The sequence below is a fragment of the Pongo abelii genome, chromosome 2, assembly GCF_028885655.2.
Source record: "Pongo abelii isolate AG06213 chromosome 2, NHGRI_mPonAbe1-v2.0_pri, whole genome shotgun sequence".
Classification (NCBI taxonomy): Eukaryota; Metazoa; Chordata; class Mammalia; order Primates; family Hominidae; genus Pongo; species Pongo abelii.
The window spans coordinates 105,394,340-105,421,364 of record NC_085928.1 but is presented as its reverse complement, the minus strand read 5'-3'; the positions used below and the strand labels follow the sequence as shown (position 1 = coordinate 105,421,364).

The window sequence follows — 27,025 nt, the reverse complement described above, 5'->3', positions numbered from 1 at the left end:
CTTTTGTAAGAAACTGCCAAATTGTCTTCCAAAGTGGTTGTGTCTTTTTGCATTTCCACCAGCAATAAATGACATGCTACTTCCTATCCGTGTCAGCATTTGGTGCTGTCGGTGTTTTGAATTTCTGCCATTCTAATAAATGTACAGTAGTATTTCATTACTTCAATTTGCAACTCTCTGATGACACCCGATGAGAGCATTTTTTTTTTTTGAGACAGAGTCTCATTCTGTTGCCCAGGCTGGAGTACAGTGGCAAGTGATCTTGACTCACTGCAACCTCTACCTCCTGGGTTCAAGTGATTTTCTTGCCTCAGCCTCCCAAGTAGCTGGGATTACAGGCATGTGCCACCACACCCGGCTAATTTTTGTATTTTTTTTTTAGTAGATATGGGTTTCCCCATATTGGCCAGGCTGGTCTTGAACTCCCGACCTCAAGTGACGCACTCGCATTTGGCCTCCCAGAGTGCTAGGATTACAGACGTGAGCCACTGCACCCAGCCCATCTTTTCATATAACTCATGTGCCATCGATGCATTTTCTTTGGTGAGGTATCTGGTCAGAGTGTGTGTGTGTGTGTGTGTGTGTGTGTGTGTGTGTGTGTGTGTGTGTGTGTGTGTGTGTGTGTGTGTGTGTGTGTGTGTGTGTGTGTGTGTGTGTGTGTGTGTGTGTGTGTGTGTGTGTGTGTGTGTGTGTGTGTGTGTGTGTGTGTGTGTGTGTGTGTGTGTGTGTGTGTGTGTGTGTGTGTGTGTGTGTGTGTGTGTGTGTGTGTGTGTGTGTGTGTGTGTGTGTGTGTGTGTGTGTGTGTGTGTGTGTGTGTGTGTGTGTGTGTGTGTGTGTGTGTGTGTGTGTGTGTGTGTGTGTGTGTGTGTGTGTGTGTGTGTGTGTGTGTGTGTGTGTGTGTGTGTGTGTGTGTGTGTGTGTGTGTGTGTGTGTGTGTGTGTGTGTGTGTGTGTGTGTGTGTGTGTGTGTGTGTGTGTGTGTGTGTGTGTGTGTGTGTGTGTGTGTGTGTGTGTGTGTGTGTGTGTGTGTGTGTGTGTGTGTGTGTGTGTGTGTGTGTGTGTGTGTGTGTGTGTGTGTGTGTGTGTGTGTGTGTGTGTGTGTGTGTGTGTGTGTGTGTGTGTGTGTGTGTGTGTGTGTGTGTGTGTGTGTGTGTGTGTGTGTGTGTGTGTGTGTGTGTGTGTGTGTGTGTGTGTGTGTGTGTGTGTGTGTGTGTGTGTGTGTTTTATTTTTTGGTAGCAATAGGATCTCACCATGTTGCCCAGGCTGGTCTTGAACTCCTGGGCTCAAGCAATCCTCTCATCACGGCCTCCCGAAGTGCTGGTATTACAGGTGTGAGCTACCAGGCCCAGCCTAGACATTTATTATGAATGAGATGGGGATCTCGCTTTGTTGACCAGGCTGGTCCCAAACTCTGGGCTCAACTGATCCTCCCACCTCGGTCTCCCAAAGTGCTAGGATTATGGGTGTGAGCCACTGCACCCAGCTGCTAGTCCTTTTTTTTTTCTGAGATGGAGTCTCACTCTGTCACCCAGGCTGGAGTGGAGTGGCGTGGTCTCAGCTCACTGCAACCTCTGCCTCCCTGGTTCAAGCAATTCTCCTGCCTCAGCTTCCCGAGTAGCTGGGACTACAGGCACATGCCACAACGTCCAGCTAATCTTTTGTATTTAGTAGAGACGGCGTTTCACAGTGTTAGCCAGGATGGTCTCAATCTCCTGATATCATGATCCACCTGCCTCAGCCTCCCAAAGCTCTGGGATTATCTGGGATTACAGGTGTGAACCACCACGCCTGGCCAATTTTTTGTATTTTTAGTAGAGACAATGATTTATGTGTTGGCCAGGCTGGTGTCGGACTCCTGGTCTCAAGTGATCCACCTGCCTCGGTCTCCCAAAGTGCTGGGATTACAGGCTTGAGCCACCGCGCCCAGACTTTTTTTTTTTTGGGGGGGGGGGCGGGCGGGTGGCATGGGGCGGACTCTTACTGTCGCCCAGGCTGGAGTGCAGTGGCACGATCTCAGCTCACTGCAAGCTCTGACTCCCAGGTTCATGCCATTCTTCTGCCTCAGCCTCCCGAGTAGCTGGGACCGCAGGCACCTGCCACCACACCCGGCTAATTTTTTGTATTTTTTAGTAGAGACGGGGTTTCACCATGTTAGCCAGGATGGTCTCGATCTCCCGACCTTGTGATCCACCTGCCTCGGCCTCCCAAAGTGCTGGAATTATAGGCATGAACCACCGCGCCCAGCCAAAGACACACAGGAATCTTAAAGGCATATTGCTAAATGAAAGGAACAAATCTGAAAAGGCCACTTGCCGAATTATTCCAATTATATGACATTCTGGAAAAGGCAAAACTGTGAAGATTGTAAAAACATCAGTGGTTTCCAGGGTATCTGGGGGAGGGAGGGATAAACAGGTGAAAAGGTTTTTTTTTTTTTTTTTTTTTTTTGAGACGGAGTCTTGCTCTATCACCACGCTGGAATGCAGTGGCGCAATCTTGGCTCACCACAACCTCCGACTCCCTGGTTCAAGCGATTCTCCTACCTCAGCCTCCCGTGTAGCTGGGATTACAGGTGCCTGCCAACACACCTGGGTAATTTTTGTATTTTTAGTAGAGATGGGGTTTCACCATGTTGGCCAGGCTGGTGTTGAACTCCCAATATTCAGTGATCAGCCCATCTCTGCCTCCCAAAGTGCTGGGATTACAGATGTAAGCCACCATGCCCGGCCCAGAAGAGGTATTTTTTAGGGCAGTGAACATTCTATATGACACCATGATGGTGATACATGTCATCATACATTCATCAAAACTCAGAATGTACAACAGATACAGAATGTAAACCAGAATGTACAACACAATAATATAGTTCATAGCACTATGAACTATAGTTAACAATAATGTATCAATATTGGTTTATCAATTATAACAAATGTACCACACTAATGCAACATGTTATTGATAGGAGAAACTGTGTGTGAGGGTATATAATTAAGGAGTTATATGGAAATTCTCTATACTTACTGCTAAATTTTTCTGGAAACCTAAAAGTACTCTAAAAAATAAAGTCTATTGCCAATAGGCTGGCCATGGTGGCTCATGCCTGTAATCACAGCATTTGGGAGGCCGAGGTGGGCGGATCACCTGAGGTCAGGAGTTCGAGACCACCATGACCAATACGATGAAACCCTGTCTCTAGTAAAAATACAAAAATTAGCCGGGTGTGGTGGCATGTGCCTCTAATCCCAGCTACTTGGGAGGCTGGGATAGAAGATCACTTGAATCTGGGAGGTGAATGCTGCAGTGAGCCAAGATCGCACCATTGCACTCCAGCCTGGGCAACAAGAGCGAAACTCCGTCTCAAAAAAAAAAAAAAAAAAGGTCTATTAAAAACAAAAATAGGCCAGGCACGGTGGCTCACGCCTGTAATCCCAGCACTTTGGGAGGCCAAGGTGGGCGGATCACAAAGTCAGGAGTTTGAGACCAGCCTGGCCAACGTGGCAAAACCCTGTCTCTACTAAAAATACAAAAATTAGCTGGGCATGATGGCACGTGCCTGTAATCCCAGCTGCTCGGGAGGCTGAGGTAGGAGAATTGCCTGAATTGGGACCTGGGAGGTGGAGGCTGCAGTGAGCCAAGATCGCGCCATGGTACTCCACCCTGGGCTACAGGGTGAGACTCCGTTTCAAACAAAAGAAAAATAGCTGAGCACAGTAGCACATGCTATAGCTCCAGCTACTCAGGAGGCTGAAGTAGGAGGATCGCTTGAGCTCAGGAGTTTGAGGCCCATCTCAGCAACATACCAAGACCATGTTTTTTTAAGAACAAACAAAGAAAAACACTGAATAACCTATGCTTTTGTTCCAACAGAACATGCTGTCCAGAAGGCTGCCTGTGAGTAAAGCAAAAATTATGCTCTACAGATAAAACTGTCCATAATTCTTAATTGTTATAATGATTCTAATTTTAATCAATACATTTTAACAGGAAAAAAAAGATAGTAACTACCCCACTAGTTCTGCTTGTTCCTGTGTCCTTCCCACACTGGAACCAGCAGGGTTCTCTGGTGAGCAGTGCCTCTTCCCTATCAGGGCAAGTAGCACAGTGGCCAATGCTGCTGCAGTCTGGGATTTATATCCCCCTCACCCACATGCTTTTCATAGCCAACCACAGAAGCTGTAGATCTTTCTTAAATCCAGGTAGTAAAGATATCCAAGGACAAGGGAGACTCTTACCAAGTGGAGTGACACGGGGCTGAACATCCTTCAGAACTTCATGTAGCCACTCCGTGAACCGAACATAATAAAGATCGGAGAAAATGTCATCTACCCTTCCATTTTCAAAAAGATACTAAAAGAAAAACAATTAATAGGAGTTATTGGTAGTCTCCTGAACAAGGATTTCAGGGAAAATAAATATATTTTTCTACTAGTACTACTATCCTTCCCTACCCATTCACACCTCAACAAACCAAGGCACCAGCATGTGACACTTCCATAGTATGCTTAAGCTCGTGTGACTGATTCTCATGACATTCTTGAGAGTTGGGTAAATAAGGCAGATGTTGTGAATGCTATTTCACCCAAGAAAGGCATTGTTTTGTGTTAGCAAAAATCATGAATAGGCTCTGGGGTCAGCCTTCCATTAGATATTGTATAAGTTAAACAACATGTGCAAGTCTTTTAATTTCTGAGACTCAGTTTCCTTGCCTGTAAATGGAGATGATGGTATCTGCCTTCCAGGACTGGGAGAGCACAGAATGAAAGCATTTAAAGCAATTCACATAGTACTTAGGTTAGGACCACCAAGAGAGGAAAAAACTAGGAGGCAGACATTTCTCAAGACTAGGCAACAGAATGAGTCCCAACCAGTAAGCTCTATTCTATTATACTGTGGGTTTCTCCTCAAGAGCCTTCAAACACTAAGAAATCCACCTCTGCTCCCTTGAACTGCCAGTCTGCAAATTTCTGTTATGCTTCACCACAGATGTTCTGAAAACCTAACTACATTGGTATATTATTCTAGCTAGACTCCTTCAAATAAGTAGTTAGTGTTAGTGCAGGGAACAATGAGAAGAAAAGCTCTATGCTGGCACAAGACTCTGTTTTGAATAAATTACCTTCATGAAAATCAGGTTTACTTTAACAAAAAGAAAAGTGTTACATAAATGCTTTGTGAATTACAAAAAAAAAAAAAAAAAAGGTCAAGGTAATTACCAATAATGTAATAGAAGTTTCTCTAGGTAGTAGGATGAATAATGTTTGTTTTCCTATTTTATTATTTATTTTATGTATTTATTTTTTAAGAGGCAAGGTCTTGCTTTGTAGCCCAGACTCAAGTGTGATGGCACAATCATAGCTGACTGCAGCCTCGAACTCCTGAGCTCAAGGGATCCTCCTGCCTCAGCCTCCCAAATAGCTGGGACTACAGGTGTGTGCCACCACACCCAGCTAATTTTTTTTCTTTTCGTTTTTCAGACAGGGTCTCACTCTGTCACCCAAGCTGGAGTGTAGTGACATAATTATGACTGACTACAACCCAACCTTTGGGGCTCAAGCAATCCTCCCACCTCAGCCTCCCAAGTAGCTGGGACTACAGGCATGCACTACCATACCCAGCTAATTTTTTGTAGAGATGGGGTTTCACTATGATGCCTAGGCTGGTCTCAAACACCTGGGGCTCAAGCGATCCTCCTGCCTGAGCCTCCCAAAGTGCTGGGGATTACAGGTGTGAGACATCTTGCCTGGCTCTTATTTTTTATTTTTTATTTTTTTTTAATTTTTGAGACAGAGTCTCGCTCTGTCACCCAGACTAGAGTGCAATGCTGTGATCTCAGCTCATTGGAACCTCTACCTCCTGGGTTCAAGCAATTCTCATGCCTCAGCCTCCCAAGTAGCAGGGACTATAGGCGTGCACCACCACACCTAGAGAATTTTTGTATTTTTAGTGGATGGGGTTTCACCATGTTGGCTGGGCTGGTCGTCTTCAACTCCTGACCTCAAGTGATCCACCTGCCTTGGCTTCCCAAAGCGCTGGGATTACAGGCGTGAGCCACCAGCGCCTGGCCCCGGCTCTTATTTTCTAAAGTGAACATGTAGGTTTTTAAAACTTAAAAAAAAAAAAATGTGTATTTTAAAACTCACTGTATACCTGAAAGAGAACTTCCTTATTTTAACTTCTTGCTTGTCATTTTATTAACTAAACTAGCAAACATCCAACAGGAACACAGCTCAAACATGTTCTTGTGAAGATCTGTTTCCTACCTTTTGAATACACAGGAAAATATAGTAGAGCACATCTGGGTCATAGGGTTCACCTTCTCCATTTCGAGCTTCCCGTGTCATTAGACAGAGCCCATAATTCAACTCTGCCACAGCAGAGGAGATGAGATCTTCCTGGAATCGCAGCAGTTGGCGCCCTGCAACGGAAGCCCCAAAGATGAATGGAGGTCCTGGGGGTCCACATCTGGAAGGCTCAGAACAGATACTGCCCATCAGGGTGCTGGGACAGAAATGCTCACTTGTATCTACTGTAATGTTTCATGCCTGTAATGTCAGAACTGGCCTATAACATGAGTATACGAGCCTAATGCCAAGAAAGAAGGGCTTGAGTGCCTATCTCTGGTTCCTATTTCCTCCCAGAAGCCACTCTGCTTAGGTCTGGTAGAGTCGACTCCTGAAACCCGTATGTCTAAAAATGCCTGGTTTTGGGCACATATCCTGCTTATTATGTACACAAGGTCAGTACTGCTTGTTGCTAGGCTTGAATTCAACATACTATTACAGATGTTGCTCTCTTGTCCCCAAGACAGGGGACACCACTTTTCTGCCATTTTGTCCTCCTGTTACTTTAGTACCATTGCCATGTTAGACACAGCCCACTCTTCTTCCCAGACACTCACTCCCAATGGGTGCCAATCTGTTCTGAGCATCCTTCTCCAGTTCAGCATTCTTGGTCTGGGCCCAGTTTTTCCATACTTCAAGCCCTTCTTCTGGCTTCAAAGAATTTGGAAGCAGAAGTTCTGGGGAAGGCTGTGGCTGTGACTGTGGTTCAACTTCAGCAACCTGGACAGTTTGAGCCTATAGGAGAGAAACCATGAAAATGTGTCAATATTGTTTTATATTAGATCCTTCTGCAAAATTGCCAGAAAAATGTTATGTATTTCTCTACTCATTGCTGTCCTACTTTTAAGAAGCTTTGGAGTTCTACTTCTTGCCCCAGGGACAGCAAAAGCAGCACTGCAACTGGGCTAGTGCAGTGCTTCTCAGCCTTGGCTGCACTTTTAAATGTTTTTTTTTGAGACGGAGTTTCCCTCTGGTTGCTCAGGCTGGAGTGCAACGGCGCAATCTCGGCTCACTGCAACCTCCGCCTCCCGGGTTCAAGTGATTCTCCTGTCTCAGCCTCCTGAGTACCTGGGATTACAGGCATGCACCAACATGGCCAGCTAATTTTATAATTTTAGTCGAGATGGAGTTTCGCCATGTTGGTCAGGCTGGTCTTGAATTCCCAACCTCAGGTGATCTGCCCGCCTCAGCCTCCCAAAGTGCTGGGATTACAGGCATGAACCACTGTGCCCGGTCAAATCTTTTATTTAAAAACACTAATAGCCAGACTTACCCCAGAATCTCTCTGAGGGGGAGCCAAGGTATCAATTGTTTAAAAACTCCTTGAGTAAGATTGCGCCACTGCACTCCAGCCTGGTGACAGAGCGAGACTCTGTCTTGAAAAAAGAAAAAAGAAAAAACAAAACAAAACAAAAAAACTCCTCAAGTAAAAAAGTAATTCTAATGTTTGGTCACCACTGAGAACTACTGGCTCAAAGCACTGCTCCCACAGTCTTTAAAGTGCAAACAAACCACTTGGGGATTTTATCAAAATGCATATTCTGATTGAAAAGGGTAAGAACTGAGACTCAACATTTCTTTCTTTCTTTTTTGGCGGGGAAAGAGTTTTGCTCTTGTTCTTGGATGCTGGAGTTCTTGGATGCTGGAGTGGATAGCAGGATCTCGGCTCACCTCAACCTCTGTCTCCTGGGTTCAAGCGATTCTCCTGCCTCAGCCTCCCAAGTAGCTAGGATTACACGCATGTGCCACCACGCCCGGGTAATTTTGTATTTTTAGTAGAGATGGGGTTTCTCCATGTTGGTCAGGCTGGTCTTGACTCCCATCTTCAGGTGATCCGCCCTCCTTGGACTCCGAAAGTGCTGGGACTACAGGCGTGGGCCATCGGCCCAGAGCACTGATTCTTAAACTGGGTCTCACCTTAAAATCATCTGGATTGCTTTAAAAAAAAAAAAAAAAAAACCCCACCCTGGCCGGGTGCAGTGGCTCACACCTGTAGTCCCAGCACTTTGGGAGGCCAAGGTGGGCGGATCACGAGGTCAAGAGATTGAGACCATCCTGGCTAACACGGTGAAACCCCATCTCTACTAAAATACAAAAAAATCAGCTGGGTGTGGTGGCGGACACCTGTAGTCCCACCTACTCGGGAGGCTGACGCAGGAGAAAGGTGTGAATCCAGGAGGCGGAGCTTGCAGTGAGCCGAGATCGCGCCACTGTACTCCAGCCTGGGCAACAGAGTGAGACTCCGTCACCAAAAAAAACCAAAAAGCAAAAAAACCTCACACTTGGGCCTTATCTCCAGCCATTGTGACTTAATTGGTGTAAGGTAGGGGCACACTGTCAGTATTTTTAAAAGCTTCCCATGTGATTTTTTTTTTTTTTTCCCTCTGAGATGGAGTCTTGCTCTGTCGCCTAGGCTGGAGTGCAGTGGCACGATTTTGGCTCACTGCAACCTTCACCTCCCAGGTTCAAGCAATTCTCCTTTCTCAGCCTCCCGAGTAGCTAGGATTACAGATATGCACCACCATGCCCAACTAATTTTTGTAGTTTTAGTAGAGACGGCTGTTATTGAACCATCTTGACAGCTGGTATCGAACTCCTGACCTCGAGTGATCTGCCCGCCTTGGCTTCCCAAAGTGCTGGGATTACAGGCACGAGCCACTGTGCCCGGCCTTCCCAGGTGATTTTAATGTCCAGCCACAGTTGAGCCATCATTTAAAGAAAAAAAAAGTGGCAAAACCCCATCTCTACTAAAAATAGAAAAATTAGCCAGGCATAGTGGCTCATGCCTGTAATCTCAGCTACTTGGGAGGCTGCGGCACAAGAATCACTTGAACCCAGGAGACGGAGGTTACAGTGAGCTGAGACAGCGCCACTGCACTCCAGCCTGGGTGACACAGGGAGACTCTGGCTCAAAAAATAAAAATAAAAAAGTGAATGTCTGAATAATGTTAAAATATTTCCTACTTTTTAAAATTCTTTTTTTGAGCAAAGTCTTGCTCTACCACCCAGGCTGGAGAGCAGTGGCATGATCTTGGCTCACCACAACCTCCGCCTCCCAGGTTCAAGGCATTCTCCTGCCTCAGCCTCCCGAGTAGCTGGAATTACAGGTGTCTGCCATCATGCCCGGCTAATTTTTGTATTTTTAGTAGAGACGGGGTTTCACCATGTTGGCCAGGCTGGTCTCAAACTCCCGACCTCAGGTGATCCATCTGCCTTGGCCTCCCAAAGTGCTGGGATTACAGGCGTGAGCCACCATACCCGGCCAGATTCTAAAGAGATCTTTATACCCTAAAAATATTAAAATTCCAAGATTTTCCATTTTTTTAGGTTGGACTCTGATTTTGAAAGGCAAGAACTGAGTCACCACATGTTCAAAGAATGTGCTTGAGCTGGGCGCGGTGGCTCACAGCTATAATCCCAGCATTCTGGAGGCCAAGGCAGGCAGATCACTTCAGGTCAGGAGTTGAAGACCAGCCTGGCCAACATGCTGAAACCCTGTCTCTACCAAAAATATAAAAAATTAGCCGGGTGTGGTAGCACGCGCCTGTAATCCCAGCTACTTGGGAGGCTGAGGCAGGAGAATCGCTTGAACCTGGGAAGCAGAGGTTGCAGTGAGCCCAGATGGTGCCACTGCACTCCAGCCTGGGCGACAGAGCCAGACTCCACTTCCAAAAAAAAAAAAAGAATGTACTTGGATTCTCAAAGGTGCTATAAAATGGCAAAAAATCAAATCACCCAAAGCCCTAGTTTCGCTCACTCACTAATTCAAAAAACATGTGCAAAGCTTTGCATCAGGCCCAGAATACTGCGATATATTAAACTACAGTCTAGGGCAAAGAGCTGATTCAATCTGCAGTGTTGTGAAGAAAATCTCTGGCATCAGTTTTTCTCCTTAACTGCACTGGCTAATCCAAGGGTCACAAACAACAACAACAACAACCAAAAAACAAAACCCCATTACTCAAACCATTTCTTTGAAACAGTTCCATGAACTGCCAACCATCATGCCCCTCTAAGACATCTAGCACAGACCAGGAGGGCAGCTGAGCTCAGGGCCAGAGGACCCAATAGCAACAGAAGCCTCTGAGTGACCCATGCAGACATCCCCTCCTCCCCACCACCCACCGGCCCAAGCCTCCCTTTACCTAGTCAATAAGTACTTTCTTAGCTCAGGGAGCAACCCATCTTTCCCCCACTGTTTTACTAAAAAGTTTGTCACCAATTACTGTCTTGCTCAAAGCCAAGTCTATAGCTGGGCCCAGACATTCTTGCCCTTTCTTCTACTTTTAATCTGAGGACTCATTCTCTGATTTCCATAGACCTTTGATCCGGATGCTGCATTCAGGGCTCCAATCACTATTCTGTCTACCCCAGAAATGAGCAATCTCTTCTTGGTGGCCTGTAGTAGCTGCTGCCACCACTACCAGCAATATCACTCTCTTTGTACTCCCCAGTCACATACACCTGAAATGAAAGGGTCAAATGCAATGGATGCTTTGGCCTTAACCTACTGGACCTTTCTGGCACATCCAACAATGTCACTCACAACATTGTCCTTTGCACTCTGCTCGGCTTCCTGATATATCACTCTCCCGGACCTCCCTCAGCTATCTAGCAGCTATTTCTCTGTACGCTTTGGGTTTTTCTCTGCCAAGCCCTTACGTGTTTGTCAACCATAGAGCTCCTCTATAGACCCACTTCTCATTTCAACTACATGTTCTCTCTGGTGAGTCTCACCCACTTTTCCAGTTTGGATATCTATATTTGTCAAAGTGACCACTATGTACCTCCAAGCTAGAACCCCCACCGCCCCCCTGCTTAATATACCCAGTGGGTACCATATATCTCCAACTGAACAACTCATAGCCACCTCAAACTAACATCTACAAAGAGTATTCATTAGCTTCCCTGCCCAGATCTATTCTCCTGAGTTACCTCCCTCCTTCGTTCAATGGCAACACTGTTTACCCAAACCGGAAATCCAGGAGTCTGGCTGAACAAGTAGGCAGTGGCTAGAGCATGCGAGGCAGTGCTTCTGTAGCAGGCCCCCTTCACTGTGTGCTTCCAAACACTAAATGTCAGTTAACATTCCCAAGCATCTTCCAAAAATTCTTCCAAACGTGTCCAAATGTCTATCAGTGGGTGGAGGAGGCAATAATGCAACCCAGGTTGAAAGCTACTCATACAGAGTATTGTACATTGTGGTGTAAATTTGTTCCTACATAAAATGGAAGCCCTTGGAGAGTTTTAAGCTAGGAAGTGACATAATCTTATATCTTATGATTATTCTATGAAGAATAAATTGAAGAACAAGAATGGAAGCAAGTACTGGTGGCCTAGACTATAGTGGTGGCAGTGGAGATGATATAAGAGATTTTGAGAGGTGTGATGGTAGAAGCAACATGGCTTGTTGATGAACTGGTTGTGAGGAGTAAGGGAAAGCAGACACAAAGATGACTCCTGGGTTTCTGGTTTGAACAACTGGGCGGAGAGCAGCACCACTTTCTGAGACAAGGAAGTTTGACAGTTTTAGAAATGGTGCCAATGAAGATGAGGTATTGTCAATAAGTCCAAGTAAATGCTAAGTAGGTAGCTGAATATTTGGAAAAGGTTCCAAACAGAAGAAGGCATGGCCGAGAGACTTGGACTTACGTGTCAGTGTGGCACAGGGATTAAGACACAGGCTCCAGGGCCAGCCCATGCAGGGTTGAATCTCAATTCTGCCACTTTTTTTTTTTTTTGAGATGGAGTTTTGCTCTGCCACCCAGGCTGGAGTGCAGTGGCGTGATCTCGGCTCACTGCAACCTCTGCCTCCCAGGTTCAGGCAATTCTGTGCCTCAGCCTCCCAGGTAGCTGGCGCCTACCACCATGCCCAGCTAATTTTTTTTTTGTATTTTTAGTAGAGACGGGGTTTCACCATCTTGGCCAGGCTGGTCTTTAACTCCTGACCTCGTGATCAACCCACCTTGGCCTCCAAAAGTGCTGGGATTATAGGTGTGAGCCACCACGCCTGGCCAATTTTGCCACTTTTTAAGCTTGGCTTTGGCCTTGTCACTTAATCTCTCTGTGCCTGAGTTTCCTCATCTGTAAAATAGAAGTATCAGTACATACTTCATAAGGTTAATGTGAAAATCAGAAGAATGTTAAACATCAAGGACAGTAGTACTGGTAGATAGTATCACTGATTATCACCTTCAGCAGCAGCAAGAATCATCTGGAGGATGCTGAAAACCATGGCAACAGAAAGAAATCCCTCAGGGAGAAGAGGGCCAAGTACTGAACCCTGAGGAACATCAACATGTATGATTCAGAGAGAGGAGGAGAAGGCACCGGTAAGCCTCCTGGGAATAAAGAAGACTCAGATAGGTAGGAGGAAAATCAGGAATGTGTAATAACATGCAAGTCTAAAGAAAGTCTCGGCCAGGTGCGGTGGCTCACGCCTGTAATCCCAGCACTTTGGGAGGCCGAGGCAGGCGGATCACGAAGTCAGATCGAGATCATCCTGGCTAACACGGTGAAACCTTGTCTCTACTAAAAATACAAAAAATTAGCCGGTGTGGTGGCGGGTGCCTGTAGTCCCAGCTACTCGGGAGGCTGAGGCAGGAGAATGGTGTGAACTCGGGAGGCGGAGGTTGCAGTGAGCCGAGATCGCGCCACTGCACTACAGCCTGGGCGACAGAATGAGACCCCCATCTCAAAAAAAAAAAAAAAAAAAAAAAAGAGTCTCAATAATGCGCTGCTGTGTTGTATGTTGCTGTAGGATAAAAACATACTTGCTGGTCTGTACTGGCTATAGGGGGGTCACTGCTGACCTTGACAAGAACAGATTTAGTCATGAGTTGAAGGGAAAATTTTACAGCATCTGGAGCCCAGCTTGTGTAGATAATGCTTTTTTAGAGTTCTGGCAATAAAGTAGAACAGAGAAATGGGGCCACAGATGGCGGTTGGTGTGAGGGAGTGAGATTTCACCATAAATCTGGTTTTAAAGACAGGAGATATGATAGCTTTCATAAAAGGTATGGCCCTCTCCAACCTGTGGCAGATGAAGGAACACATTTTGTCACTAGCTCCCCCTAGGGTTCAACTTGACTGTCTTCTGCACGTGCTGTAAAGTGGTCCAAGGGTAGAAAAGACTGTCTTATTCATCTCTATTCCCCAGCTCCTAGCACAGAGCCTGCATAAGAGGGCAGAGGGATGTTTGTAGTATATATAGACAAACTCATCTTTCCCTTGCCATCTTTCCCTTGGGATGGAAAATTGGGATTCTTCAAAATTTTTCTATTTCTGTAATGATAACTTCATGTAAATCACTCTAAGACTTTCCCAAATCAGATACAGCCTCTGAAGAACACTGGCCCACTAAAATGAACTCCAGAAAGGATCTTCTCCTGCTGAAGACCCAGACATGGAAATTATACAGAGACCACTAAGTACCAAATGAGGCACTGACCTGCAATTGGACCATCAGGCCCAGGAGAGCTAGGGGAGGCCTAATGGGCTCCATCTCTGTGAACAAAAGCTGGGCATAGAGACCTATTACAAATCTACTGGCTAGTTTCTCCTATATGCAGTCAATTCTACACACATCTACTTGATTCCTCCTGTTACCACAAATCTAGGAAATTCCTGATTTCCTACCACAGATTAGATCAGACTCAGTTCTACTTTGGGAAGACAACAACCCCACCCCCACCCCCCAATACTAACTCCATTCTCACAGTTCCCTTCTCAAGTTGCCTTAGGCCATGTCCCTTCTGTCCATCCTTGGCTCTGTATTTATGCTGTTCCATTCTTTTGTTTATCTAAACTATAAACTACAGTTCAACAGTTCAAGGCAGGGTTCAGTGGCTCATGCCTGTAATCCCAGCATTCTGGGAGGCCAAGGTGGGAGGATCACTTGAGGCCAGGAGTTCAAGAGCAGCCTGGGCAACACAGTGAGACCCTGTCTCTACATATATATATATATGCCGAGTGTGGTAGTCTGTGCCTATAGTCCCAGCCACTTGGGAGGCTGAGGCGGGAGGATTTTATGAGCCCAGGAGTTTGAGGCTACAGTGAATATGATCATTACCATACTCCTACCTGGGAAACAAAGCAACAACCTGTCTCAAAAATAAATAAACTACAGTTCAAACGTCATTTTGTCCACAAAGATGCCTCTGTTGACTTTTTAACCTAGAATTTCTAAATTCCCAGTTTGTCTTTGTGTATGTCATAATTATTCTGCCTTATAAATAATTCGAAGGAAAAGAAATCCTAAGTTCTTACTTTTCACAACTAGACTCTAAGCTATACGAAGCAAAAAATCTTCTCTTGTTCTATTTCTAGGCCCAACAGCTAGATATTTAGCAGGTCCTTAACAATGTCACCTAGGATAATATGATGTTGCCTCTATGAAACCACCTGGTCAACCTTTGCTTAATTAATCACTTACAGCCCATGTTTCCAAGTGCAGTCCCTTATCTAACTTGTTTGTACCAGCTCCCACAAACATATGCATGCTCAGGAGCCTATGCCCACTGAGGCACAGCACCTTCATCAGTCCCATAAGACCAGAGGCCCTATATCCCACTCTAACGGGACCAGATATTTCACCAAACAGTTCTTTTAGACAGGCTCTCACTCTGTTCTCTAGGCTGAAATGCAATGGCATGATCATAGCAGCCTCAACCTCCCAGGCTCATGCAACCCTCGCATCTACGCTGGGACCACGGGTATGTGCCATCACACTAGACTATATTTTTTAATTTTTTGTAGAGATAGGGTCTTCCTATACTGCCCAGGCTGATCTCAAACTCCTGGGCTCAAGCATTCCTCCCACCTCAGCCTCCCAGACTGCTGGGATTATAGGCAACTGCCACTGCACCCAGCACTAATAGTTTTTTTGTTTGTTTTGAGACAAAGTCTTTCTATGTTGCCCCAGGTTGGAGTGCAGTGGCACGATCTCAGCTCACTGCAACCTCTGCTTCCCAGGTTCAAGCAATTCTCCTGCTTCAGCCTCCCGAGTAGGATTACCTGGGATTATAGGTGTGTGCCACCACACCCAGCTGATTTTTGTATTTTTAGTAGAGACGGGGTTTCACCATGTTAGCCAAGCTGATCTCAAACTCCTGACCTCTGGTGATTCACCCGCCTTGGCCTCCCAAAATGCTGGGGTAACATGCGTGAGCCACCGTGCCTGGCCCCTATTTTTTTCTTTTGACAGAGTTTTGCTCTTGTTGTCCAGGCTGGAATGCAATGGCGCAATCTCAGCCCACTGCCACCTCTGCCTCCCAGTTCAAGTGATTCTCCTGCCTCAGCCTCCTGAGTAGCTGGGATTACAGGTACCCGCCACCACGCTCAGCTAATTTTTGTATTTTTAGTAGAGACGGGGTTTCATCATATTGGCCAGGCTGGTCTTGAACTCCTGACCTTGTGATCCGCCCGCCTCGGCCTCCCAAAGTGCTGGGATTACAGACACGCACCACCTCGCCCGGCCACCCCTGTAACACAAAAACTCTTGGGAGGTCCAATTGCATAGACGGCATATTCAAGCCTCCCAATGGTGATCACTTTTAACAGGCTCCTTAAAAGGTATTCTAGCTTTTCTAATTCACCCACACTGTGTGCCCAAAGATGAAAAACAGAATGAACAATCTCACAGCCTCTCCAGTGATGAGTTTGTAATCTATGTGATAAACTACAAGTGTTTTGCTAAAACCATTTACTTATGATACAAGGAAGCAGCACCTGGGACACACTTGAGGTGTCCCATTCATCTACACCTGTAACTTTACTCTTCCTGAGAAGAGATTACAAAGAAGTGTCCATGGTACTTAAACCCAAAATGTCTCCAAAACTCCAAAGCAATTCCTGGCCATCTCATTTACCTCCAGGTACCAGGATAAAATTTTTTTTCTGTTGCATACCCTCACCTGATGTTTCTCCCCCTCTTCTCCCAAATACTAAATACTGTATCACTGTAAGAGTAACAGCAGTAAATAAGCCAGAGGTTGCGAGGCAAGCTCTGTGCTGCACTGGGCCCTGAGGGACCAGGCTGCCTGCCCTACTGATAAGTCTTCACTTACTGAACAAGTAACTTGGAGTTGCTGCTGCTGCTGCTGTGGTGGTGGTGTCTGTTCCTGGGGAGTTTGCTGCTGCGGTTGCTGTTGGGGGTCCCATATATGGACAGTTTGAGCCGTATTCTGGTACGTGCCTGCCACAGCCTGCACAGCCACTGGAATGTGGATGTTGCCATTCATGAACTGTGCTGGAAAGAGAGAGTTTGCAAGGGTCTGCACTACCTCTTCATGGGAGTTTTTCACTACAGATGTGGTGCCCACCATCTTCTCCTTGTCATCCTCCAGCTTAACAGCTGCCAGGGCTGTGGGTGAGCCACTGACGTGAACTGCGTTGTAGGCTTCCTGGGGAATGGCAATGTGGGTAATGCTCTGCTGCTGAGGGTCCCCCCGGGGCTGGGCAGAATAAACAGGGATGGTCCAGGTTTCTCCTGTAGGGCTAGTAATGGTCCCAGTGGCACTGTACAGGTGGGCACTGTCTACTGTCAGTAAGTCTGGCCTCAAAGACACATAACTCTGCTGCTGGCCCTGTGGAATGGCCAGCACGGTGGCCACCGGCTGCCCTGAGATGGCGTAGGACACAGTGATGGGCATGTCCACTTTGCGCTTCTTCACTGGTTGGAGGACACTGGCCGTGCCAACCCGCCGCTCCCCTTCCCGGGGTGAGCCCTGCTGGGATGGTGGTGGGGAAAGGGCACCCACGGTCTGGATTTGGATCTGCTGACCACCAGCAAGAGACTGGCCAGCCACCAGCTGAGCCTGGATTTGCTGATGTGGGATGTGCTCCTCCGGGATTTCTGCAGCCTGGATCTGCTGGGCTGCTTGCACGTGCTGCACCTGGATCTGAGCTGCTTGCAGCTGCGAGGGACTGGGACTCTGCAGAGACGGGGTCTGAATGGAGGGGGCTGCTGACTGTGGTGCCTGGCCTTGGATCTGCACCTGGACCTGGATGGGTTGCTCAGTAGGCTGGTGAACGGTGAGTTGTGGGGAGAGCTGCTGAGCCGAGACCTGTTGCGGAGACTGCTGTACCTGCACCTGGACCTGTAAACAACAAGATTCATCAGTGAGTGAACCAGGCAGCACTGAAAATCCACCACCCAAGGAAAGAAAGAAAAGAGTTCCCATACAGGGGCCCTGCACAATGTGACAAAACACTGGCATACTCAAGGCTTCTGAGAAGGACACAATACGTAAGACTAGATGCAGAATTGTCCAGCAGCACATTACAATAACAGGGACATATATCCACCCCAGAGAGCAAGCAAGATAATTAACTGGGGTCTAAAAAGGAAATATAAAAAAAAAAAAATTTTTTTTTTTTTTTTTTTTAAGACAGACTCGCTCTGTCACCCAGGCTGGAATGCAGTGGCGCAATCTCAGCTCACTGCAACCTCCACCTGCTGGGATCAAGCGATTCTCCTGCCTCAGCTTCCTAGAGTAGCTGGGATTACAGACATGCTGGAGTCTAACAAGGAAATATCAAAACTTTGGTTCTTTTCTTTTTTTCCCACACTCTCACTGTGTTGCCCAGGCTGGAATGCAGTGGTGCCATCTCAGCTCACTGCAATCTCCACCTCTCAGGTTCGAGCAATTCTTGAAGCCAGCCTCCCGAGTATCTGGGATTACAGACATGTGCCACCACACCCAGCTAATTTTTGTATTTTTAGTAGAGACGAGGTTTCACCATGTTGGCCAAGCTAATCTTGAACTCCTGACCTCAACTGGTCCACCCACCTCGGCCTCCCAAAGTGCTGGGATTACAGATGTGAGCCAAAACGGCCGACATTTTTATTTCCATTTTCTCTGAGACGGAGTTTTGCTCTTATTGCCCAGGCTGGAGTGCAATGGCATGATCTTGGCTCACTGCAACCTCAACCTCCTGGGTTCAAGCAATTCTCTTGCCTCAGCCTCCTGAGTAGCTAGGATTACAGGAATGCATCACCATGCCCAGCTAATTTTGCATTTTTAGTAGAGATGGGATTTCTCCATGTTAGTCAGGCTGGTCTCGAACTCCCGACCTCAGGTGATCCGCCCACCTTGGCCTCCAAAAGTGTTGAGATTACAGGCGTGAGCCACCACGGCCAGCATTTAAAAAATTTTTTTGAAATGGAGTTTCACTTTTTTTTTTTTTTTTTTTTTTTGAGATGGGAGTCTCGCTTTGTCATCCAGACTGGAGTGCAGTGGTGCCACCTCCGCTCACTGCAAGCTCCGCCTCCCGGGTTCACGCCATTCTCCTGCCTCAGCCTCCCGGGTAGCTGGGACTACAGGTGCCTGCCACCACACCTGGCTAATTTTTTTTTTTGTATTTTTAGTAGAGACGGGGTTTCACCATGTTAGCCAGGATAGTCTCCATCTCCTGACCTCATGATCCGCCCGCCTTGGCCTCCCAAAGTGCCGGGATTACAGGCGTGAGCCACCATGCCTGGCCTTGAAATGGAGTTTCACTCTTGATGCCCAGGCTGGAGTGCAATAACACGATCTCAGCTCACCGCAACCTCCATCTCAGATTCAAGTGATTCTCCCGCCTCAGCATCCTGAGTAGACAGGATTACAGGTGCTCATCACCATGCCCAGCTAATTTTTGTATTTTTACTAGAGAAGGGATTTTGCCATTTAGCCAGGCTGGTCCTGAACTCCTGACTTCAGATGATCCACCCGCCTCGGCCTCCCAAAGTGCTGGGATTACAGATGTGAGCCACCACACGGGACCCTTTTTTTCCTCTAAAGATAGGGTCTTGCTCTGTTGCCCAGGTTAGAGTACTGTGATAAGATGACAGGGCACTTTAAACTTCAAACTCCTCAAGTGATCCTCCCACCTCAGCCTGCTAAATAGCTAGAACTACAGGTACACCACCACCACACCCAGCTAATTTTTTTTTTTTTTAGATGGAGTCTCGCTGTTACCAGGCTGGAGTGCAGTAGTATGATCTCAGCTCATTGCAACCTCTGCCTCCTGGGTTCAAGCTATTCTTCTGCCTCAGCCTCCTGAGTAGCTGGGACTACAGATGCGTGCCACCACCCCCAGCTAATTTCTGTATTTTTAGTAGAGAATTACAGTAGAGAATTTACAGTAGTAAATTCTGTAGAGAATTTACAGTAGTAAATTCTGTATTTTCACCATGTTGGTTGGCTAGGATGGTCTCGATCTCTTGACCTTGTGATCCGCTTACCTTGGCCTCCCAAAGTGCTGGGATTACATGCTTGAGCCACCATGCCTGGCCTTATTTATTTTTTTTTTGAGATGCAGTTTCGCTCGTTCCCCAGGCTGGAGTGATATGGTAGTCACGGCTCACCGTAACCTCTGCATCCCAGGTTCAAGCTATTCTCCTGCCTTAGCCTCCCAAGTAGCAGGGATCACATGTGCCCGCCACCACACCCAGCTAATTTTTTTTTTTTTTGAGACGGAGTTTCGCTCTGTCACCCAGGCTAGAGTGCAGTGGTGCGATCTCGGCTCACTGCAACCACCACTTCCCCAGTTCAAGCGATTCTCCTGCCTCAGCCTCCCGAGTAGCTGGGACTACAGGTGCGTGCCACCACGCCCGGCTGATTTTTTGTATTTTTAGTAGAGACAGAGTTCCGCCGTGTTAGCCAGGATGGTCTTGATCTCCTGACCTCATGATCCGCCCACCTCAGCCTCCCAAAGTGCTGGGATTACAGGCGTGAGCCACCACGCTCAGACCTAATTTATATATACATATATATGTTTTTGAGACCAAGTCTTGCTCTGTCGCCCAGGCTGGAGTGCAGTGGTGTGATCTCGGCTCACTGCAAGCTCCGCCTCCCAGGTTCATGCCATTCTCCTGCCTCAGCCTCCCAGGTAGCTGGGACCACAGGCGCCCGCCACCACAACTGGCTAATTTTTTGTGTTGTTAGTAGAGACAGGGTTTCACCGTGTTAGCCAGGATGGTCTCGATCTCCTGACCTCGTGATCTGCCTGCCTTGGCCTCCCAAAGTGCTGGGATTACAGGCGCGAGCCACCACGCCCAGCCCTAATTTTTGTATTTTTAGTAGAGACGGGGTTTCACCATGTTGGCCAGGCTGGTCCGAAACTCCTGACCTCAGGTGATCCACCGGCCTCGGCCTCCCAAAGTGCTGGGATTACAGGTGTGAGCCACCATACCCAGCCCCCAGCCTGATTTCTTGGGCAGAAGTCCCCAACCCTGGGGCCAAGGACTAATACTGGTCCATAGGCGAACGACACAGCACAGAGGTGAGCAGCAAGTGAGCATTACCACCTGAGCTCCGCCTCCTGTCAGATCATTGGTGGCATTAGATTCTTGTAGGAGCACAAACCCTATTGTGAACTGCAAATGTGAGGTATCTAGGCTGCATGCTCCTTATTAGAATCTAATGCCTGGCCAGGTGCGTTGGCTCACACCTGTAATCCCAGTACTTTGGGAGGCTGAGGAGGGCAGATCACTTGAGGCCAGGAGTTCAAGACCAGCCTGGCCAACATGGTGAAACCCCACCTCTACTTCTACTAAAAATACAAAAAATTAGCCAGGCATGGTGGTGCATGCCTGTAATCCCAGTTACCTGGGAGGCTGAGGCAGAATAGCTTGAACTCAGGAGGTGGAAGTTGAAGTGAGCACAGAGAGCACCACTGCATCACAGCCTGGGTGACAGAGTGAGCCTCCGTCTTTAAAAAAAAAAAAAAAAAAAAAAAAAACTAACGCCTAATGATGTGAGGTGAAACAGTTTCATCCCAAACCACCCCCCCATCTATGTCTGTGGAAAATTGTCTTCCACAAAACGAGTCCCTGGTGCAAAAAAACTTTGGGGACCACTACTTTAGAGTGCTTACTTAACATATGTTTAATGGGAAAGGCATTTAAATAAACAGAATCCCAATAATTTAATCTGAGCAATATTACCATAAGCTGGATGACATGTTTCTGATAACAATACAGTTACTGTCTTATTGTTATGTCAGCATGCAAAAGAACATGAAAAGAAAAAAATACATAGTATGCAATTTTTTAAAAACAACTTTTACCATCAGACACATAGATAAATTACCCTAACCACAGGTAGGAATTAGAAAGGTAGAAAACAAGAAGGCCGAAGAGGCCAGGCACAGTTGCTCGTGCCTGTAATCCCAGCTCTGTGGGAGGCCGAGGTGGGTTGATCACCTGAGGTCAGGAGTTTGAGACCAGCCTGACCAACATGGTGAAACCCCGTCTCTACTAAAAATATAAAATTAGCCGGGCATGGTGGTGCATGCCTGTAATCCCAGCTACTTGAGAGGTTGAGGCAGGTGAACTACTTAAACCTGGGAGGTGGGGGTTGCAGTGAGCCAAGATCGCACCACTGCACCACAGCATGGACAACAAGAGTGAAACTATCTCCCAAAAAAGAATATATGCAAATGGCCAAGAACCACATAAAAAGTTGCTCCATATCACTAGCTGTGAAGAAAATTCCAATCAAAGCCACAATGAGAAACTACTTTATATCTAATAGGTTATAACTGAAAAAGACAGATAACAAGTATAGATGAGGATATGGACAACTTGAAACTGCTGGTGGGCATGTTAAACTGGTGTAGTTGGCCAGATGCCCTGGCTCATACCTGTAATCCCAGCACTTTGGGAGGCTGAGGCCGGTGGACACAAGGTCAGAAGTTCCAGACCAGCCTGGCCAACATGGTGAAACCCTGTCTCTACTAAAAATACAAAAATTAGCTGGGCATGGTTACACGTGCCTGTAATCCCAGCTACTCGGAAGGCTGACGCAGGAAAATTGCTTGAACCTGGGAGGCGGAGGCTGCAGTGAGCCGAGATGGCGCCACTATACTCCAGCCCAGCCAAGGACAGAGACTCCATCTCAAAAAAATAAATAAATAAATAAAATAAAATTGGTGTAGTCGCCTTTTTTTTTTTTTTTTTTTTTTTGGGAGGTGAAGTCTTGCCCTGTTGCCCAGTGGTGAAATCTCAGCTCACTGCAACCTCTGCCTCCCTGGTTCAAACAATTCTCGTGCCTCAGCCTCCTGAGTAGCTAGGATTACAGGCATGCATCACCACGCCCAGCTAAATTTTGCATTTTTAGCACAGACGGGGTTTCACCATGTTGGCCAGGCTGGTCTCAAACTCTTGACCTCAAGTGATCCACCTGCCTTGGCCTCCCAAAGTGCTGGGATTACAGGTGTGAGCCACTGTGCCTGAATTATACATTTCAAATGGGTAACTTATATCTCAATAAAGCTGTTACTAAGCATATTTTTTAAAAAAAGACCGGGCGCTGTGGCTCACACCTGTAATCCCAGCACTTTGGGAGGCCGAGGCAGGCGGATCACGAGGTCAGGAGATCAAGACCATCCTGGCTAACATGGTGAAACCCCATCTCTACTAAAATACAAAAAATTAGCCCGGCATGGTGGCGGGCGCCTGTAGTCCCAGCTACTCGGGAGGCTGAGGCAGGAGAATGGCGTGAACCTGGGAGGCGGAGCTTGCAGTGAGCCAAGATTGCGCCACTGCACTCCAGCCTGGGTGACAAAGCAAGACTCCGTCTCAAAAAAAAAAAAAAGGCTCAGGTTTGAGATCACAGACTTCAACGTGAATTGATGCTCCACTTTTCTGCCTGTGAATCCATGGGGAAATTTAACCTCTAAACAGTTTCTTTAGGTACAGTAAGTATAAAAGGGGAGAATGTCTACTTCCCTACAGTGTTTTGAACATAAAATAATATTTAGTTACAGATAACAGGTGCTCAAATAAGTAGGTTTATTATTTCTCTCCGTGGAGTAAAATATTATTTCCTTGCAGCAGTGGTTCTCAAAATGTAGTTTCCATGCCAACAGCAGCAGCAGCATCCAGGCACTCAGAAATACAAATGGTCAGGTATCACTCCAAACCTACTAACTCCGAAATTCTAAGAAGTGGTTTTATCAAGTCCTCCAGTGTAATTACATGGTCAAATTTAAGAACTAGGGCTATATGCCAAAGACATAAGAGGAAACTATGTAGCCAATTACTGCAGAACAGCAGTTTTCAAGATTTCTTAGTCAAAGCTTGAATTTGGGGCTGGGCGTTGTGGTCATGCCTGTAATTCCAGCACTTTGGGAGGCCAAGGCAGGAAAATTGCTTGAGCCCAGGAGTTCGAGATCAACCTGGGTAACATAGTGACACCCGTATCTCTACAAAAAATTTTAAAAATTACCTGGGCGTGGACACACACCTGTAGTCCCAGCTACCTGGGAGGCTGAGGAAGGAAGATGGCTTGAGCCCAGGAGATTGAGGCTGCAGTGAACTATGAACGGCACGTGCCACTGTACTCCATCTTGGGCAACAAAGTGAAACTCTAACACCAAAAAACTTGAATTTGGTCAAAAAATATTGAAGACCCAAAAGAACTTGTTTACATAGGTTATATATAGCAATATTTACTTGTACTCTAAATTAAAACTAGGAATTTAATTTTTTAATTCTTCTTTTTTTATTTGAGATGGAGTTTCACTCTGTTGCCCTGGCTGGAGTGCAATGGTGCCATCTCGGCTCACTGCAACCTCTGCCTCCCGGGTTCAAGCGATTCTCTTGCCTCAGCCTCCTGAGTGGCTGGGATTACAGGCATGCGCCACAACGCCTGGCTGGTTTTTTTGTTGTTGTTGTTTTTTGTTTTTTGTATTTTTAGTAGAGATGGGGTTTCTCCATGTTGGTCCGGCTGGTCTCAAACTCCCAACCTCAGGTGATCCGCCTGCCTCGGCCTCCCAAAGTGCTGGGATTATAGGCGTGAGCCACCATGCCTGGCCCTAATTTTTTTTTTTTTTTTTTGAGATAGAGTCTCAGTCTATCACCCAGGCTGGAGTGCAGTGGTGTGATCTTGGAACTACAACTTTGGCTTCCCGGGTTTAAGCGATTTTCTTACCTCTGCCTCCCGAGCAGCTGGAATTACAGGTGCCCACCATGCCTGGCTGTTTTTTTTTGTTTGTTTTTGTATTTTTAGTAGAGATGGGGTTGTCCCATATTGGCCAACCTGGCCTCGAACTCATATCCTCAAGCAATCCACCCACTGCAGCCTCCCAAAGTGCTGAGATTACAGGCATGAGCTACCACGCCTGGCCCAAAACTAGGAATTTTAAAAATTGTAAATCATGCCAGGCACGGTGACTCACACCTGTAATCCCAGCACTTTGGGAGGCCAAGGTGGATGGATCACAAGGTCAGGAGATCAAGACCATCCTGGCTAACACGGTGAAACCCCGTCTACACTAAAACAAAAAAAAAATTAAAAATCAGATAAAGCCAGATGCAGTGGCTCATGCGTGTAATCCCAGCACTTTTGGAGGCCAAGGCAGGCAGGGTCACATGAGGTCAGGAGTTCGAGACCCGCCTGGACAAGATGGTGAAACCCTGTCTGTCCTAAAAATACAAAAACCAGCCAGGTGTGGTGGTGCATGCCTGTAATCCCAGCTAATCGGGAGGCTGAGACAGGAGAACAGCCTGAACCCAGGAGGCACAGGTTGCAGTGAGCCGAGATCACGTCACTCATGCCAGCCTGGGGGACAGAGCAAGACTTGTTCTAGAAAAAAACAAACAAACAAAAATAAAGCCATTATATGTTAACATAAATAACATATTCTCATGAAAAATAACTATTTGCCAAAATAATTATAATAAGAATTGCATTGTTTTACATTTTTGGAAACCTCTTTTTTTTTTTTTTTTTTTGGAGATGGAGTCTCACTCTGTTGCCCAGGCTGGAGTACAGTGACACAATTTTGGCTCACTCAGCTCAATGCAACCTCTGCCTTGAGGGTTCAAGCAATTCTCCTGCCTCAGCCTCCCAAGTAGCTGGGATTACAGGGGCACGCCACCATGTCCAGCTAATTTTTGTATTTTTAGTAGAGACAGGTTTTTGCCATGTTGGCCAGGCTGGTCTCGAACGCCTGAGCTCAAAGTGATCTGCCCACCTCGGCATCCCAAAGTGTTAGGATTACAGGCGTGAGCCACTGCGCCTGACCCATTTTTGCAAACCTCTTTAATGGCTGACTTAATATAATAAGGTAGCTGAATTCTCCTATCTGCTTCTGCACTCAATCTGTTGTGCTATCATACATCACACACGGCCTCTGCAAAACTCCAGTACATGGTCAGGAGAGAATGAAAGTGAAAAAGGCAAATAATACATTGGCATTGTAATAAAAACAGCTTTGACCTTGAGGAACCCTAAAAGGTGCTTGGAGGCTACCAGGAGTCTCTTTTTTTTTTTTTTTTTTTTGAGACGGAATCTCCCTCTGTCACCCAGGCTGGAGTGCAGGGGCGTGATCTTGGCTCACTGCAAGCTCCACTTCCCGGGTTCACGCCATTCTCCTGCCTCAGCCTCCCAAGTAGCTGGGACTACAGGCACCCGCCACCACGCCCGCTAATTTTGGTTTTGTATTTTTATTAGAGATGGGGTTTCACTGTGTTAGCCAGGATGGTCTCGATCTCCTGAACTCATGATCCTCCTGATTTGGCCTCCCAAAGTGCTGGGATTACAGACCCCTACGAGTCTTTTGAACTACCATTTGTGAATCACTGCTGGCCAGGAATGGTAGCTCATGTCTGTAACCTCAGCACTTTGGGAGGCTAAAGCTGGTAGACTGCTTGAGCTCAGGAGTTCGAGACCAGCCTGGGCAATGTGGTGAAACCCCGTCTCTACCAAGAATACAAAAAAATTAGCCAGGCGTGGTTGTGAGCCAACTGTGGTCCCAGCAACTCAGGAGGCTGAGGTGGGAGAACTACTTGAACTCAAGAGGCAGAGGTTGCAGTGACGCAAGATCGTGTCACTGTACTCTGGCATGAGTGACAGTGAGACCCCCATCTCAGAAAAAAATAAGGGTAAGGAAAAAAAGAGAACCACTACTATTGTGTTAAACACATAGTATGTTTTTAAATTATAATACCACTTGCTTAAAACAAAATGTCAAAAATCTGGTTACTATCACTGAATCATAGCTCATATGCTTCATGCTTTACTGTATTTCTTAATTTACTTTTCTTTTTTTTTTTTGTTGAGGCAGGAGTCTCACTCTGTTGCCTAGGCTAGAATGCAGTGGCACAATCTTGGCTCACTGCAACCTCCTCCTCCCGGGTTCAAGTAATTCTCCTGCCTCAGCCTCCTGAGTAGCTGGGATTACTGGCACCTGCCACCGTGCCTGGCAAATTTTCATATTTTTAGTTGAGACGAGGTTTCACCACGTTGGCCAGGCTGGTCTCGAACTCCTGACCTTAAGTGATATGGACACCTAGGCATCCCAAAGTGCTGAGATTACAAGGATGAGCCACTGCACCCAGATGATTTTTCTTCTTTTAAAATGAGTTATTATCTGATCAATTGATTTTCCTTAGAAATCATTTATCAGGCCAAGTGAGGTGGGTCATGCCTGTAATCCTAGCATTTTGGGAGGCCAAGGCAGGTGGATCACCTGAGGTAAGGAGTGCGAGACTAGCCTGGCCAACATGGTTAAACCCTGTCTCTAATAAAAATACAAAAATTACCCAGACTTGGTGGTGTGCACCTGTAATCCCAGTGACTCAGGAGGCTGAGGTAGGACAATAGCTTGAACCTGGGGCACGGAGGTTGCAGTGAGCCGAGAACACGGCACTGCACTCCAGCCTCAGCGACAAAGACTCTGTCTCAAAAAAA

General features: G+C 46.7%; 1 protein-coding gene across 4 annotated transcripts in view; it reads right to left on the bottom strand.

Annotated features, from left to right (window-relative positions):
- The window catches only part of QRICH1 (glutamine rich 1), a 66,128-nt gene that overhangs the window by 11,162 nt on the left and 27,941 nt on the right, over positions 1-27,025 (bottom strand). For all 4 annotated transcript variants that reach the window (XM_002813765.5, XM_003776251.5, XM_002813763.5 and 1 more), the window contains 4 exons: positions 16,409-17,440; positions 6,899-7,076; positions 6,261-6,415; positions 4,233-4,347 (listed from right to left, as the gene is read on the bottom strand). In XM_002813765.5, coding sequence (XP_002813811.1) covers positions 4,233-4,347; positions 6,261-6,415; positions 6,899-7,076; positions 16,409-17,440 — 1,480 coding nt within the window. The remainder of the gene's footprint in view (positions 1-4,232; positions 4,348-6,260; positions 6,416-6,898; positions 7,077-16,408; positions 17,441-27,025) is intronic.